Source organism: Podarcis erhardii (genome assembly GCF_964252035.2).
Source record: "Podarcis erhardii genome assembly, chromosome: 6".
NCBI classification, from domain to species: domain Eukaryota; kingdom Metazoa; phylum Chordata; class Lepidosauria; order Squamata; family Lacertidae; genus Podarcis; species Podarcis erhardii.
In genome coordinates, this window is record NC_138510.1 from 41,257,713 (window position 1) to 41,274,312 (window position 16,600).

General features: G+C 44.3%; 1 protein-coding gene across 2 annotated transcripts in view; it reads left to right on the forward strand.

Moving 5' to 3' along the window:
• The window catches only part of SLC26A9 (solute carrier family 26 member 9), a 59,155-nt gene that overhangs the window by 15,515 nt on the left and 27,040 nt on the right, over positions 1-16,600 (forward strand). The window contains exons 2-5 of one of the 2 annotated variants that reach the window (XM_081865219.1): positions 9,205-9,346; positions 14,183-14,322; positions 15,035-15,145; positions 16,047-16,222. In XM_081865219.1, the coding sequence (XP_081721345.1) occupies positions 9,222-9,346; positions 14,183-14,322; positions 15,035-15,145; positions 16,047-16,222 (552 nt within the window). In that variant the 5' untranslated portion in view covers positions 9,205-9,221. Of the gene's footprint in view, positions 1-9,104; positions 9,347-14,182; positions 14,323-15,034; positions 15,146-16,046; positions 16,223-16,600 lie in introns of those variants that run through there. The other variant, XM_081865218.1, reaches the window with a different exon arrangement.

Consider the following 16,600-nt stretch of genomic DNA (forward strand, 5'->3'; position numbering starts at 1 on the left):
ACTGGAATAAGAAACCGGAGAGGGTGCATGTGTGTCAGATGGAGAGGGGAGAAATACACTTTCAGCAGAGTTCAAATCCTGACCATATCCTTGATCAAGTTTCTGGATCAGGCTTTGAAAATCTGGGAATCTAAGGCTGCAAATTCATGTGCACCAACTTGGGAAGAAGTCACACTGAGTTTAGTCACATTTTCTTTGGTGTAGCAGGGATCAGGCTGTAAAGAAAGGATGGAGAAGCTGCATTCGTCCAAGTATCAATGCACAGCTCAAATTCCTTACACTAGTGGAACTGTTAAGTTTACCCAACGTACCCTAATATAATGCATTTCTCTATGTCATTTTCACTAATATATACATTGTTTTGCACATTTTACTCTTGTATGTGCATTTTTGTATGCATTACTTGACTGGAGAATTACATTGCTTGTGTATTGTTTCAGGAAGTGCAGTTGAAGTAGATTTACCTTTAAATATGAACTGAATCCAATTTCTCTCCCATCCCTACTAAGGAGAAACTTGCCATGACATCAGATATCTTTTATTACACTATCAATGAATCTTCTGCTTTGGTGATCGCTCGTTGCCGAGTAAGGTTGTCTTCCACGAACACGGTCTTAACAGTGAGTCTGTAAGTGACTGTGGAGGCCAATTCTGGATCCACACATCCTTCCACAGTGGGGACATAGGTTTCCAGGCGGGAGTTGATTGTGGTGAGGGTTTGCCAAGTGTGTCTTCCTTTCCACGTTTCTCCCTTTTGTCCTGCGTTCGAGTATCTTCAAAGGCCATGACACCTTCGGTAAACGCTGTTCTCCAGTTGGAGCACTCACAGGCCAGTGTCTCCCAATTGTCAATGTTTATACTACTTTTTAAAGATTTGCCTTGAGAAAGTCTTTATACCAGGGGTCAGCAACCTAAGGCCCATGGACCGGAAGAGGCCCACAGAGGTCGTTTGACTGGCCCACGAGCCACCCCCGAATCAAGCTGCCCGCTCACACGCTGTGCTAAACCGGTGCAGCGCGGTGCAGGCACTTGCGTCCATGGTGCCGGAAATTGAATCTGCGCAGATGCAGACACTGAAAATCACATCTGCGCACGCTTAGACGCCAAAAATCACACACACACGATCCAGTCCACAGAGGGATCTCTGCGGGACCGATCCAGCCCAGGCAAGATAAACCTTGCTGACCCCTGCTTTATACCTCTTTTGTTGACTACCAGCATTACACTTTCCATTTTTAAGTTTGGAATAGAGTAGTTGCTTTGGAATACGATAATCAGGCATCTGAGCAACATCAGAAGACATCTGAAGGCAGCCCTGTTCAGGGAAGTTTTTAATATGTGACATTTTTGTGTATTTTTTATCTCTGTTGGAAGCCGCCCAGAGTGGCTGGGGAAACCCAGCCAGATGGGCGGGGTACAAATAATAAATTATTATTATTATTATTATTATTATTATTATTATTATTATTATCCAATGAAGTTGATGTTGAAGAATCATTGCTTTGACACTAGTGATCTTTGCTTCTTCCAGTACACTGGCATTAGTTCATCTGTCTTCCCAAGTGATATCTAAAAATTTTCGGAGACACCATTGATGGAATCTTTTGAGGAGTTGGAGATGGCATTTATAAGTGTCCATGTTTCACAAGCATACAGTAAGGTTCATAGTACAATAGCTTTGTAAACAAGCATTTTGGTTTCCCTTGAATGTCCTGGTGCTCAAATACTCTGCGCTTCAATTGGGAGAAAGTTGTACTCGCAGAGCTCAGGCGATGCTCGATTTCGGCATCAGTGTTGGTCCTTGTCGAAAGATAACTGCCCAGGTAGGAGAGGTGATTGACACTTTCCAACATTACACCATTGAGTTGGATTTGTGCCGCTGCGGTGGGATTGTTTTGTGCTTGTTGGTGCAGCACTTTGGTCTTTTGGATGTTGAGCAATAGGCCAAGCTTTTCCTTCTAACTTTTCCCTCAATCTGTTTGGTATTTATTGTCCCACATGAAGCTGTCTTATACTTGATTTAGACCACTGGTCTATCTAGCCAAGTTATTTTTGTCAGTGGTGGCTCAACGGAATGAGGACAGCTCAATGGAATGGGGCAGTTCAGTGGAGACTACCATTTTATGCTGCCAAGCACCACCATATGGTGAAGAGGGACCTGGAACCCTTTCCAGTGAACACCAGAAAGAGCCAGAGGAGAAATAGAAGGAGTGTTAACTCAGCATCATGCAGATGCACAACTGCTGATTGGTAGCTGCATCCAGCATGGGCCAACATCTATGCTGAGCCCTGCTACCCACTCAGTATCTGAATAGTGGCTCTGCTACTGCTTCTTTTATCCTTCCAACAGGCAGTAGTGTTCTGTGATTGACAGAGGTAGTCTCTAGCAAAATGCCTCAGAAGGCACCACTGTTGTTGATGCTGATTGATGTTCCTCAGGGTCTAAAGCTGAGATCTTAACCGGCTTTACTACTTAAGATACCTTAATCAGTGATGTTAGGGATTGGATCTTGGGCCCTCACAAACCTTGTGTTCTATCATATGTACTATCTCTCCCCCCCCCCCCAATATACCATTAGATCCTCAGCAGTGACCTCCATGAGCTCCATAGGTAGGATAACAAAGGTGAAGAAAACCATAATAGTAATATCACCTCACAGGAAATGTTGGTAGTGATTGTCATATTTAACTAGTACTTAAATGACTCATTCCTGCTGGTTAGTGTCTAGGATGTTCAGGAATTTTTCAGCCCAGCTTTCCAGTCAGTGTGGATAGGAATTGGCCTTTAAAAAACTGGCATCTCCAACCTGCTTGGGATCATTAAAGTTTCCATGACATGTTGGATTTGATTGTTGTGCTGATTTCCTGACTCTGTTTCCATTGGGATAATTATTTAGCTAGCTGACCTATATTCCTCAGCAGAGTCACCTCTCTGAGGCATCCATTACTTCCTGCTCTACTCTACCAGGCACTGTTACAATAATCAAAGCTCCATCCGCAGAGGAGGTTACATCTTAACAGGGAACAAGTATAGGCCACCATCCTGGTAGCTGCTTGGAACAGGAACACATAAAACATTTTTTTTCAGGGCAGTCCTCACCTACTATTGCTATGGGAGCCAATAAATTGAAGCTCTGTCTAAACAAGAGTGAGGTGTAGTTGGTGAATAATTTCTTTGACTGAATAAGTCATTTACAGCCTGTTCTACATGGGACTGCACTCTGGGATTGAAGACACTCATAGCTTGTGGGTGTTGCTGGATCCGTCACAACTGGTCAAGGCCTAGGTTGTCTTTGACTAGCTTTAGTTGATGGTCCAGCTACAACCCTATTTCTGGACAGGGATAATTTGGCTTCAGCGATCTATGGTGACCTCTAGACTAGACTACTCCAATGTGCTGTATGTGGGGACAGGGCCGTCTTAAGCATATCTGGCGCCGTGGTGTAAAGACCCCTCCGGCGGCCCCCCACCCCGTTTCCCAGAGTTGTTGACCTTTTTAAGGGGGTGACCCCAAAGTTGTTGACATTTTTTAGGAAAGGTTCCCCAGAGTTGTTGACCTGAACTTGGGAATTCCACAGATTTCACTACAGGGAAGAAGGGGCAAGAGCTGGGGGTGGGGGGAACCTACCCCTTCCTTTACTGGATGAAAAGAGAGCGAGAAAGTGGGACAGAGGAAAGTAGAAAGAAGAGGGGATTTAACCCACTGACGGACAGGAGAGGAGGGTGGTGGTCGGGAAGTTGAGCCAGGGTAGAAATAGCGTCGCTCCTCCTGCCCACGCAGGCTTTGCGGCCAAGAAGGAAGTACAGCAGGAGGGTTTTATAAACACAAACACACACGCCAACCCTGGTTGCTCCCTGACCCCCTCGAAGCAAGTGGGTGGGTGGGTGCAGCGGGACAGCAGCAGATTGTCCTCGCCCATGACCACACACGCAGTGTATGGGGTGTGCGTGTGCTGCCCGCTGCATTAAAGGGAGAAATAAAGTGCACTTGGGCACAGCTAAGGATGGGTCTGCTTCCCTTATGCTCGCCGGGAAGCTGCTGCACTGAAAAGGGAGAGACGGGGTCCTCGCTTGCTGGTGGGGAGCTTTGACAGGGAGCTGCTGGGAGAGGCTCCAGTGCCCTCATCAAAACCGTACCCACCCGCCTCTTCGGGGCTCCCCTCCCGCACACAGAGGCAAGCTGCACGCCCAGGCATGCAGGGAAAGGGGAGGCCCCTGGCAAAGCCACTCAGCTCCCCCAACTTGCTGGGGCACCCCTGAGAGGCCGGCACCCTGGCACAACAAACCACTAAGCCCTATGGGAAAGACGGCTCTGTGCGGGGGTGCCTCTGAGGACAGTTTTGAAACTGGTGTGCAATGCCACTGGCAAGCATCTGACCTTGGGAATGAACAGTCTGGACACATAACACCAGTCTTGGCACAAATGCGCTGGCTAAATGTTTTCAAGCACAATTCAAAGTATTGTTTTAACCTATAAAGCCTTCTATGGCCTTCTATGGCCCAGTATCTGGCAGAGTGAGGCAGTGGTTGCTGGGGACAGTAGTGGCAGGCAGCCCTGACCATTCCTCCTTAACTCCCCTGGCTGTTGCTTTCTGTTGGAGGATAGAGCTGTGTGTATCACTCAGCCCACCCTGCACCCTGTGAGGTAACCTGCTGCTCAGGTGTGAGTAGAAGGTACTATCCCATCCCCAGGGTAGAAGCAACTTTCATTTGCTAGGGCCTCAGGCAGCAAAATATCTTGGGTAAGTCCTGGCAGCACATGTTTAAAAGTTACAAACAGTGAGAGCATGATGGAGAGGAGTTATCCCACTGACACATGCAGGCTTACATTTCACACTGTAGCAGAGGGGGTATAGCTCAGTGGTAGAGCATTTGACTACATTTCACACTGTACAGTAGTACCTTGGTTGTTGAACTTAATCCGTTTTGGGAGTCTGTTCGACTCTCGGAACCATTTGAAAACCAAGGCGTGGCTTCCGACTGGCTGCTGGAGCTTCCTGCACTCAATCAAAAGCCGCGTAAGCCACGCCTGTTGTTTGGCTTCCAAAAAACGTTCGCAAACCAGAACACTCATTTCCGGGTTTGCAGCGTTCAGGAGCCGATTTGTTTGGGAGCCAAGCCGTTCGACAACCAAGGTGCCACTGTATTCACTGCTGGACTTGGTGTGTTACGTGGGAGTGAGGAGGGAAGTATGGCATTTTCCTAACAAAATACTTTGGTTTCTTAACCTACCTCTCAGGGTTGTTGTTGGGATGGATTGAGGAATGGAAGAACCACGCATGCCACCTTTGAGCTCCTCGGAGAAAAGCGTGGGATATAAATGCATTAAATAAATACATAATACCTTGCAGTGGGAAATAGCACATCTCCTCAACGTGAGGCAATGCATATATTTGCACTAAAGGTTCAACGTCTATCCCTCAGGGCGTAGGTGCAAATTACCCAGCTAGAGTGCCAGCAAAGAGTGTATTGCACTCAAACAAGACAGTTACAATTTGGGAGGTTCACATCATGACTCCAGGGGAGGGAATGAGGATTGATTAAGTGTGGAAACTACCACTCCTTGAAGCTGCAGCAAGTATTCAAATGGAAATCAAATAAAATTTCCCAAGCTAGGGCCAATTTGTTTATTGCGTTTCCACCCGACACTTTGCCTGGGGAGCTCAGGATGGTGCACATGGAGGCTACTGCATTTTACATCCCCACCACCCTGTGAGATTAGGGTTGGACAACATGGCACCCACCTGATGTTAAAGCAGTGACTCATATCAGTCCTCCCCAGCATGACCCGTGGTCAGAGATGCTGGGAGTTATAGTCCAACAACATCTGGATGCCACCACATGGGCCTAACCCTGGGTTAAGAGATAGTGATTTGTTCAAGACCACCCATGCAATATCACAGATGATTAGAGATCTGAACCCAGTTGCCTCTGACCTAAACCAAAAGCACTATCCAGTTCATTGCTCTGGCTCTCCATTATATAACCAGCCAATAGTTCCTTCTCAACTTCAGAAAGCATATTAGTAGGGCAATGCTTGAAGTGGGGAGGGACTTCTTTTCTGGCAGACCTATCATCTTTCTTTTCACGTGAACATAACAGAGTCAGGCCTAACCACTCCACTTCCTTTTCCCTCCGACTTAAGGCCACTGGTCCAGGAAATCAAGTTGGAAGGCTCAAAGCATAGAACCGCAAGACAGGTTTGTGTAACATTTGCATAGCCCAGAGCACCTTATAGCTTGCACAGATGATAGTTAACAATCTGGGTTATCAAACAGGGTTAGGCAACTTCTGCGTTTTAAAAGAGCACAATACCACACTTTTAAAATGCATCCACGACCTATCTGGCAAGTTCACTTTTAAATAGAGTGGTACCTCTGATTATGTACTTAATTTGTTCTGGAGGTCCGTTCTTAACCTGAAACTGTTCTTAACCTGAAGCACCACTTTAGCTAATGGGGCCTCCCTCTGCCGCCGCACAATTTCTGTTCTAATCCTGAAGCAAAGTTCTTAACCCGAGGTAATATTTCTGGGTTAGCGGAGTCTGTAACCTGAAGCTTATGTAACCTGAAGCATATGTAACCCGAGGTACCACTGTATATGGGACCCAAAAGTATTGAAGGACCTGCAATTTAAAACGAGCACCTTGAATTGTGTCTGGACTGGAAGACATAGTGGTCAAGCACAGTAGCTCAATGGAAAGAGCACATGCTCTGCATGTGGAAGTTCCCAGGTTCAGTCCCAGCATATCCAGAAAAGATTGGGAAATACTTTGTATCTGGACCCCTAGAGAGCTATTGTTAGTCAGTGTAGAGAGTTCTGAGCTAGATGAGCCAACGGTCTGATTGAGTTTCCTATGTTTCTAAGTGGAGGACCACCTTTGGACCTCTGCATTCCAGGGCACCTGCAGCCTCTTCTAAATCAAGGAGCTGCGCTGCCTTTTACACCTGCTCCAGGCGGAGACGTGGAGCCCAGCAAGTGGGCCTGATCCATGAGTAACCCTTTGTTACATTCTCATGAGAAAGGATCTGCGGTGTGAATTCTAAAATGAGTGACAAGGGCAAAGTTCCTCTATTGACAGAAATGATTACTTACCCATTTTATAAAGTTTTAGCAGAAACTTGTCTCCCCCCTGGCAACCTCTGCTGCCCCTTTCTCACCCTCTGCTTCCCTTAGGCGGTCTCAGGGAGGGGTGCAAGAGGCCACCTGTTATTAACTACCAGCTTATATTAGGCACTTTACATATACCTGGCAGCTAGTTAAAAAAAAACAACAATTTAGAAAAGGTTCATAAGGTGAAGTCTTTCATCCAAGTGAGCCCAGAGTTTTGGATAGGCAAAAAAAAAAAAAAAAAAAAAAAAGGTCTCCATCAATGAGAGTCATGCAGTGAGACCCTAAGCATGAATGCTGAAAAATAAATGCCATTGTGAGCCTGGGATGCAGCCTTACAGTACCAAAGTCAACTAGATTGTCTATTCCTATGTTGGATCACTCCAAAGCCACATATTTCCTCCCTCCAGCCCACACAGAGTAGAAATCCATTATCATGAGGCTGGAACCAGATAGAATCATCTATGTGGTTTGGTTCTCTCACACTCAGATCATCTCACTGAAATGGAGTTTCACAAGATTCACTTAAGTTAGTATTTCTTTTTAAAATTACCCAGATTGGACCTTGAATACATGTAGATCTTCAAAGATATATGTCAAACTGGTTAACTCAAGTATATATTCTAAGTTGATTTGACACCTTTTTGGGGACTCTGAAATGATGAGCAATCCCATGTATTTTTAATCTCTTGTTGGAAGCCGCCCAGAGTGCCTGGGGAAACCCAGCCAGATAGGTGGGGTATAACTAATAAATTATTATTATTATAAATTATATTTCCTTTTCAGCTATTTTTTACGTTATGTTCTTTAATATTTATTTTACTTGAAAATTTTTGGCCGTGTTTTATTTTTGTGTTGCTGTTTCGCTGTGATCAATGAATGCAGCATTTTAAAAAGTTTTACAATGTAAGCAGCAAAATAACTGAGGGATATTTTAAAATGTGGTACATTTCAGTTCCAAAAATTAACATTTTCAAGTCTGAAATGGCATTATTTGAATTTGTTTTTTGCTCGTATTTAGTTATCAGATCAAAACAATTATAACCTGATACATTATCACTATCTTGATGGATTTTCCCCATGGGTTTAATGTGCTCTAAATAAAAGAACCATGTAACAACACCCACAATTGCTTCATAATCTCTGTCTATCTTTTATGATGATTCATTTTCTGTTCATTTGCACACTTGATCAACAGCTAAGTGCTTAAGTGCATTGCAGTACTAAAATAATGATCCACATCCTTGTTCTATTTCTTCATATTCTTCCACCCCACCCCCAGACTTATCATCTTGCAAAAGTGCTCTTTCCCCTTCCTTTGATAGTTTTGTTTATACTAAGGCCTGCACCTCAAGGAGTTTATTTATTACCTGCCTCTAGAAACACCTTGATACTGCGTAGGACTGGTTGAACAGGAATAGTTGGCATTATTATAATTAAAATAGGTCAAATTGTTACATTTCTGAGTTGTCCTTCGTTCTACAGTGTATTTGCTGAGCTATAGATCACAGCTATAGAAGCACTCGGGGCAAAAGTTCCAAATGTATACATAACATAGGTGAAACTACAAGATGCTAAAGAGGTCAAGGATCCACAAGGCACTGCAGCAGAAACTTCAAGAGATTTCTAGAATGTGGGTGAACTTTTACCACAACACAATGCATCTTTGAATGAGGGTGCTGATTCAGCCTTGCAGAAATTCCTAACCTCATTTTCTTCATGGCAGACAATTCCTAAGTGACCGGCCCAAGGCTAAATAACAATACAGAGGCAAGAGCTGTGATCACAGCCTGTAGCTGCCCAACACTTGGCCACGTGTAGGTTTCTTGACCTTGTGCCAACTCCTGCATCATTATAAAGTAGCTGATTAATAAAATCTCACGCAGCCTGCCACGAGGCATCGATGCCTCCAGAAGAGCACCATCTTTCCTTCTGCAGGAAGGGGAGGGGAAAGGGGCGGGACTTTGGAAGGAAATTTGAAAGGCAGGCTTATTGGGATGAGGATAAGAGGAACTGCCTGCCTTATTAAAGGACCTTCTGTTGGTGATGCTCACTTCTCACTCCAGCTTCCTTACATTTCATTTCTGGGTGAAGGGTTTAGTGGCGCAAAGATGAACGAAGCACGGCCACGTTACATCATCAACCGTCCAGCTTATTCTAGCAACTACTTTGATGAAGAGTTTGAGAGAAAAAATAGAAGTTACCCACTTGGGGAGAAAATAAAGAATCTTTTCAGGTATGTTGAAAGTCGTACATTAGTGTTGTAACCACTTTGAGGTGTGTGTGTTTTTGTTTGTTTTTTAACAATCAAGCCCTATATAAATTTCATGAAAGAAAAATAAATAAAATAAAATAATGTCCACATGCTGTCTAGATTTGTTGTGGTGGGCAGTCCAATTGAAACTTTGAACGAGACATTGCTAATTCCATTATTGAGGGAGTTTTGCACAAACCAGGAGCAAAGAGGCAATATTAATCCCAGCACTCCCACAAAACTGAAGTGAGGTTTTAAAGCAGAAGCTGGGTGTTCACCCATCAGAAATGCTGTGTGTTGTGGGGCTGGACCAGATTATCTTTGAGGTACTTTCCATCTTTATGATTCACTTTTGTGATTTTCCAACAAATTCTCCTACAGAAGCAATGATGCAATGATGCAATGATGCAGAGTTGGTTAAGACAGTGCCAAATATCCGAACCTTATCAGGCATCAAAGTGAAGTGGAGAATAATAAACACCTCATTCTCAGTTTTTCTCTTTTTCAGTGTTAAAGATTGTTGCTAATTGTTTAATAGCAGACAAACATGTTTCCACTGCCATAGCCAAGAGAGATTAGAGTAAGCAAACTGTACAAATTGTAGAAGGCCAAACAACTTTTCTGACACTAGCCATCAGAAAAACATAATTATGTAGATAAGGGAACTTGTACTGATTCATTGCCACCATTGCTGGCTTGTTGGCTTTACTCACTCTTGAATAAATATATTTTTTCCAGGAAGGAGAGAGCAATAATATTGATGCCCATTCTCTAAGAAACCCACCCAACCCCAATGCATATTAGGAGTATTTGAAAAGAATAATACAATTGTGAAGAAGACATTTGTGCCAGCCATCATCCTAGTTTTGTCATCTTTTGTGACACTTCAGTTGTTATTGGACTCAGTTTTCATTAGCCTCTGCCAGCACGACCAAGAGTGCAGCAGCATCTGAAAGGCCATGGTTTCTCCATCCTGTCACTCATTTATTTTTTTAATTACATTGTTGGTCCTTTATCGCTTTAAAGCAAATTTAAGTTCACTATATACAGTGATGCATTGGGGCTCTAGGTGGGAGATCACCCGGTTTCAAAAAGAGGTCAAAATAACAGTGGAGACTTGGTTTATGCAACAGTGTTTCCTAGATACCGTATTATTCCTTCTTGGTATTACATGGATTATTTCTCGTTCAGCTAAAGAAACAAGGTGTGGTACATAAAATTAAATGAATGACAGGCCCTGCCCTGAGGCTTACAGTCTAACAGACTAGACACACATCAGAAAGGGAGGAGTCAAGGGGAAAACAGAGGTCTGAGGTCAGTTAGAAAATGTCAGCGGGAGAAGTGAGCTTTGATCAGTCCCTCAGCAGAATGAGCTGGTGTGCCCTGTGTGCCGGTGAGTGTGTGCTTGTTTGGTAGGAGGTTGCAGGTGGCAGGGAGAGATGAAACAATTTCTGGGGTCTTATGCTGCTCAGCGATTCTCATGTCACACATCCTCCTCTCTTTCTCACAGAGACATTAATGGAGATGCAACCACACACAGAAGCAGTTCACACAGTCATTTGGTCCTGCGTGTATGGTTAGAAAAAACAGGCATGGTGCACCTCTCTCTGGTCATTCCTTGAGGAAATGATTGAACCTCCTTTGTCATATGATGGGACACATTCATAATAATAATAATAATACTTTATTTATACCCCGCCCATCTAAACAGTTCCCAGATAATGTTACCCACATCAGTCAGTGCTTTGCCCATGCTTAGGGATGGAGTTGTGCTTTTTTAAATGAGTTCACATTTAAAGATAAGCCCACCAAACTGCCACATTCCAAATCAATATGCAAACTGAAACACACTGCTCCTTTGAAATTCACCCTTTTCTGAATTTTGTATTGCAGTGGTTCGGCCAAAAAATTATAGAAATGCACATATTAGTGAAGATAACATACAAAGATGCATTATATATGGGGAAATGGCTCTGCAGAAATGTGTACATAAGGCAAAATTGCAGCAAAAATGTGTTTTATTAGGAGAAATTTGAACTGAAATGCTAATGAATTTTCACGAGAATTTTTGATTTATTTAAAAAAGTTGCACATTTCTGAGGAAATGTGGAGAACTGGATTTAAGACTGTGAAAATGAATAACTGAAAGAATCAAAACTGACAGGTCCATCTACCCCTACCCATTCTACTTAAGGGACTTGCTTAGATGCAGACAAAAGGAGCACAGAGACCACTCAGCATTAGCAGAGTAAGGTGTGTGGACAAATACATATAAAAGCAAAAGCCATGCGCAGGAAATAAGCAACTTGCAACCAGGTGTTGGATCCAGAACATTAGTTTTCTCCACAGTATGTGTTTGTACTGCACTGCAGGACTTTGGGTGGATGGCCATTTGATGTATATATGCTCTAGATGTCGACTGGGTGAAGGCATTGCCAAGCAAGCATTAATTAAGTAAACTGGATGCATTACTTTGGATTACACAATGATGTTGACTTTAGATTTGGGTGGCACCCAGCGTGACTGAATGGTCTCTTAAGTAGACAGAGCTGTGGAATCATGCCAAAGGAATAGCTGCTCTCTGAGTGACTTCACAGATGCTCAGAAGAGTGCCACCTAGGGGAGAAAAAATAAGTACAGACATAGCTATTTTAGATACCTAATTCAAAGCAATCTGGTTCAGTTGCAAATGCAGCACATTCATCTTACATGGTGTCCCATGTAATGCTTGATGAAGAGTAGCAATATCATAACCCGTTGCCACTTATTACAAAAGTATAGGTCTTTTTTCTTTCGGTCAGGGCATAAGCTCAAGCGCAACAAAAGTGGAGCTGATGTTAAAGTCAGTCACATTAACATGAAAATTGCAAATTAAACAGGGCTTGAGGCTTTCCACATTGAACTGAGCAGTCTGCTACAAGGTGTCAGTGCAACTGAGAGCTGATTCTTGCCTCTTCTTTGCCTTAGCTGGTGTGCTGTCAATGTTTTTCAGCTTGGACTGCCTTTTGCTTGTGTTTTTCTGCATTTGGTGTAGTGGTTATGTGAGCGGTGACTCTCAGCTGCAGTGTCAAAAGTGCAATAATAATGGTAGCAAGAAAAGACATAGCAAGAAGCCGCAATCTGTTCCCTGGACAGCCAAGCCTTCTTCGATAGATCTTGCAAGCCATTATAGGCAAGGGTAAACAGAGCACGTGGTCAGCCTGATCTTAGGGTGCAATAACAATGCCCTAGACATTTCCACTGGACTGATATCAACTGTGGCATCAAGTTCAGAGGGAATGCAAACAACTTTAACCCACAAAATGCTTTGCATCACAGCAAACCTCTGAGTGGTTAACTGTCTCTGACTTTACCACTCACTCCTTTATAAATAAAGCAATGCTTACAAGACAGCTCATAGAGGACACAACAGTGGTGAAGAAGTAGGCTGGCTTCCCTGCTGCCACAAAATGGTAGACATGCTTATAAATGCTCACACGTGTTGGGTCGATTTCACCTTGAGACTTGTGTCACCAGCCCTCTGGCATCTTCATTGCATCCTCTATCTTCTCATTTCCTCCCCTCCATGTGTCAGAGAACAATTAAAAGTGGATCTAGAGGACAAAGGCAGTGCCAATCCCACAGAGTCCTGCATGCAATTAGGACCAAAGGGGCTGAGGGTGGAGGTGGAAAGAGAGAGCAGCGTATAAAAGGATGGAGTAGCCACCACTGAAGCCTGAAGCCCTTCCAGCTACCACCTCTGGGCTTGGCTGCACCCCCTGGCTCCTCCCAGCCCCCAGGAATCACAGCACTCATCATTGCCCCCCCCCAATATTTTATTTAAGTTGGTGCCTCTGCCTGAATCTCTCTGGGCAGCTGCAGCCAATCAGGAATAGGCAGCACCAAGCTAGATGGGCCAATGACCTGATTCAATACAAAGCAGCTCTGGGAGGAAGTTCCACTGAAGCAGTAGGACTATCTTTGGAGTAAACATTCATAGGTTCTAAGTCAGTGCTTAACTGTGCAGTTGTATCCTGTTGATTGCTCATGTCCCATTGCTGAAGCAGGTCACATACTTTGTTCTGCTAACTACCATATTTTTCCATGTATAAGATGACCCCTACTTCTGGGATCCCAAAATCAATAAATCAGTATTTTTAAGTTGTTCAGCTTTTGGGGGAAATCGCCCAAAAAAGCTGTTGAGCTTTTTCTGAGCAATTCTCCTCTTGATCCCTGAGCCAAGCTCCTTCCTCACCTCGGCACCGCCTCACCTCTCTAGCCGGCAGAGCTGCTAGCTCACCCAAGACCATCTGGGGGTGGGGGGGAGCATTGTCTTGTTCACAGAAAAATATGGTAATCCACTGAGCAGGCTGTATCAGGGCTGCTTGAACTAATAATGTGATGGCTTATTACCCTCATTGTGTTTAGCCACCCAGTAACAACCCACATTGATTTTGCTGAAATTTTGTTCCGTTTGACAAAGGATCTTGATTTTGACGTGTCATTAACAAGAAGCCTGAGCAAACACCCACCACAGAATTCAGCTGGGCATCTTGTTCTCCAGAATGTGATGGTGGCTGGGATAATGGGGAGCTGACCCATTACTGCATTAAACACAATGAAAGGCTAATTATGAATAATAGGAATGGAACATTTTTTCCATTGTGTACTTCATGCCAGCGCTGTGTGGGCGTAGAAAACCACGAGACCAAAACAGCAGCTCTTTGCCCTGCCTGCATAAAGTGCTGGGTTCAGTAAGTCTTATAATAATTCACAAAATATCTAACAATGGAAAAGTCTCCTATTAAATTCAGTACCGTCTTTCTCCTTTCTCACTAGATGTTCACCATCCAGATTCAAACTCATCCTGTACAGCCTGTTTCCTATTCTTGTATGGCTTCCAAAATATAAAATCAAAGATTATATTGTGCCCGATGTCCTTGGTGGAATCAGTGCTGGGACTATTCAGGTGCCTCAAGGTGAGAGAACTTTGCCCTTTCCATATCACTACCAAACATTAGTAGTTTGACCAATGGAAAAAAATGAGGAAATGGGTATATATCTTGGTGTAACACATTAGCTAAACTATGGCAGGTAATATATTTCAGCTTATGGCCCACTTTAGTTATGATCAGTGAAATGAAGATGTCTATTTGCTCTGGTTCATACTTTTAAAAATCAGCCCCTTCCTAATGTGTAGGCACCTCACACCACAGCCATAGGGGGAAGTAGCATATGAACCAGGGTGTCAACATTGACACAATACTCTTGAAATCTGTCACAAAGTTCATTTTCTCCAAAAGTGAGGATAAATCATGTAAGCAGGCTCTTCTTGGAATTGGGTATCTGTATGTGTGCCCTATATCAAACATTGCTACCCCAATGCATTTATAAGTATGGGACTGCACAATGTGGGGAATTTTTAAATGGAACATAGATCTGCATTGGCATCTTGGTTGTGTAAACCTCAGCAATAATGACAGAACATTAATGTCACCCTTAGCCTGCTTGCTGAGCACCCCAAACATCTACTATCGTCTTTGCTGCCTAACCTTTCTGATGGTGCCATGCTGAAAGGTTGGCATACCTGCTGTAGAATCTGCCATGGCGTGTGGCATCTTGTTTTCATAAGGCAGACTTGAGCATAGTTAGGATGGAAGGTCTGATCTGCTTTTCACTTGTGTTTTTTAGGTATGGCCTTTGCTCTGTTGGCCAACCTACCTCCGATCAATGGGCTCTACTCATCCTTCTTCCCTCTGATAGCTTATTTCTTGCTAGGAGGTGTTCATCAAATGGTCCCAGGTGAGGTCTTCTATTCCACTATAGTGACCGAAATAAGTGCACATACCTCCTCAAGCTTTAGTACATAAACTGGAAGTTTGCACTAATGCATTGAAGAAATTGCTGAAGGGCAGAGGTGGGGAACATCTATTGTCAATAAAATTGTGGCCTGATCTCACTCAAATATTAGTTGACATGTCTCTTATTCTTGGTAATGGGGAGGAACCACTGGCGGAGGAAGGTGGGTGTGGGGGTGTGTGCCCTGCTCCAGGTGTCATCCCTGAGCAGGGGTGACATTCAGTGCACCGCCCACCCACGACTTGGACTCCCACTCCTACCACGAGCCGTCGGGGGAAGGGGGGAGCTGCTGCGCCGCTTTGCCGGTTCCTTCCTCTCCCCTTCCTGCTCGCCTGCCTCCTTCCCATCCTCTCCCTGCCTGCCTGCCTCCTCCAGCCGGGAGCGTGGCGCAGGCGAGTGGGAATGGGCGTGGAAGGAAGCGGGATCGGTGGGTGCATGCGTGGCTATCCTGCGCCTGGGAGGGCACCCTCCGTGCCCCTCGGGAGCACGCCCCCACGCCCCTTGGGAACGTGCCCGCCCTGTGCAGCGCAGGCATATGCTTCGCCACTGGGAGGGCCAAAGAGTAGGGGGGATGCCATGCCATGCAACTTGTTTCATAAACTAGTTGCAAGGCTGGGGAAAAGAGATCCATAATTCATTTTATGCCATTATCAGTCATGCACCATTCAGCCGCCTTACACTACTGCCAGTTATGTAGATGAAATTAAGCAGAAGGGTAGCCCAGCCTGGCCCATTGGTCTATATTTTTTTGCAGTCTTCAGCCATTTTAAGCACTAACTGTCACTACATACATGAGAGGTGCTCTGCATGAGTGTAAGCCAACCTTTGTGTGTGTGTCCCACAGGCACTTTTGCAGTCATCAGTATTATTGTGGGGAATGTCTGTCATGAACTGGCTCCTGATTCCGACTTCCAGTACTTTAACCACACAGCTAATGAGGTGATGATTAACAACACAGCCATGGAAGCAGCCAGACTGGAGATTTCTGCCACCTTGGCTTGCCTGACAGCCATAATCCAGGTAAGGATGCCCTGTATTCAGAACTGTGCAGAAGGCAGCCGTGCATAGAGTTTGGCATTAACTGCTCATGTATCGAACAGAAGGGAAAGCAAAGGCATGACTATACTAGCATTCGGAAGCCAATGTAGAAAACAAAGATGGCTACTTGAGCTGTAAGGATGAACATGTGCCTTTAAACACCCGTGTATACACATCTAGAAACTCTAACTGTGCCAGGACATCACATGCATCCATAGATGTTCATCAACACATGTTTATGTGTGTGTGGCATCAATATGTCAAGTGTTTCCTACATGAAACACTGGTATGCCATGTTTGCATATCATATGTGGAGCTGCCCTTATACTGATGCCCAAGATGAGGCAGCAATACTCTTTA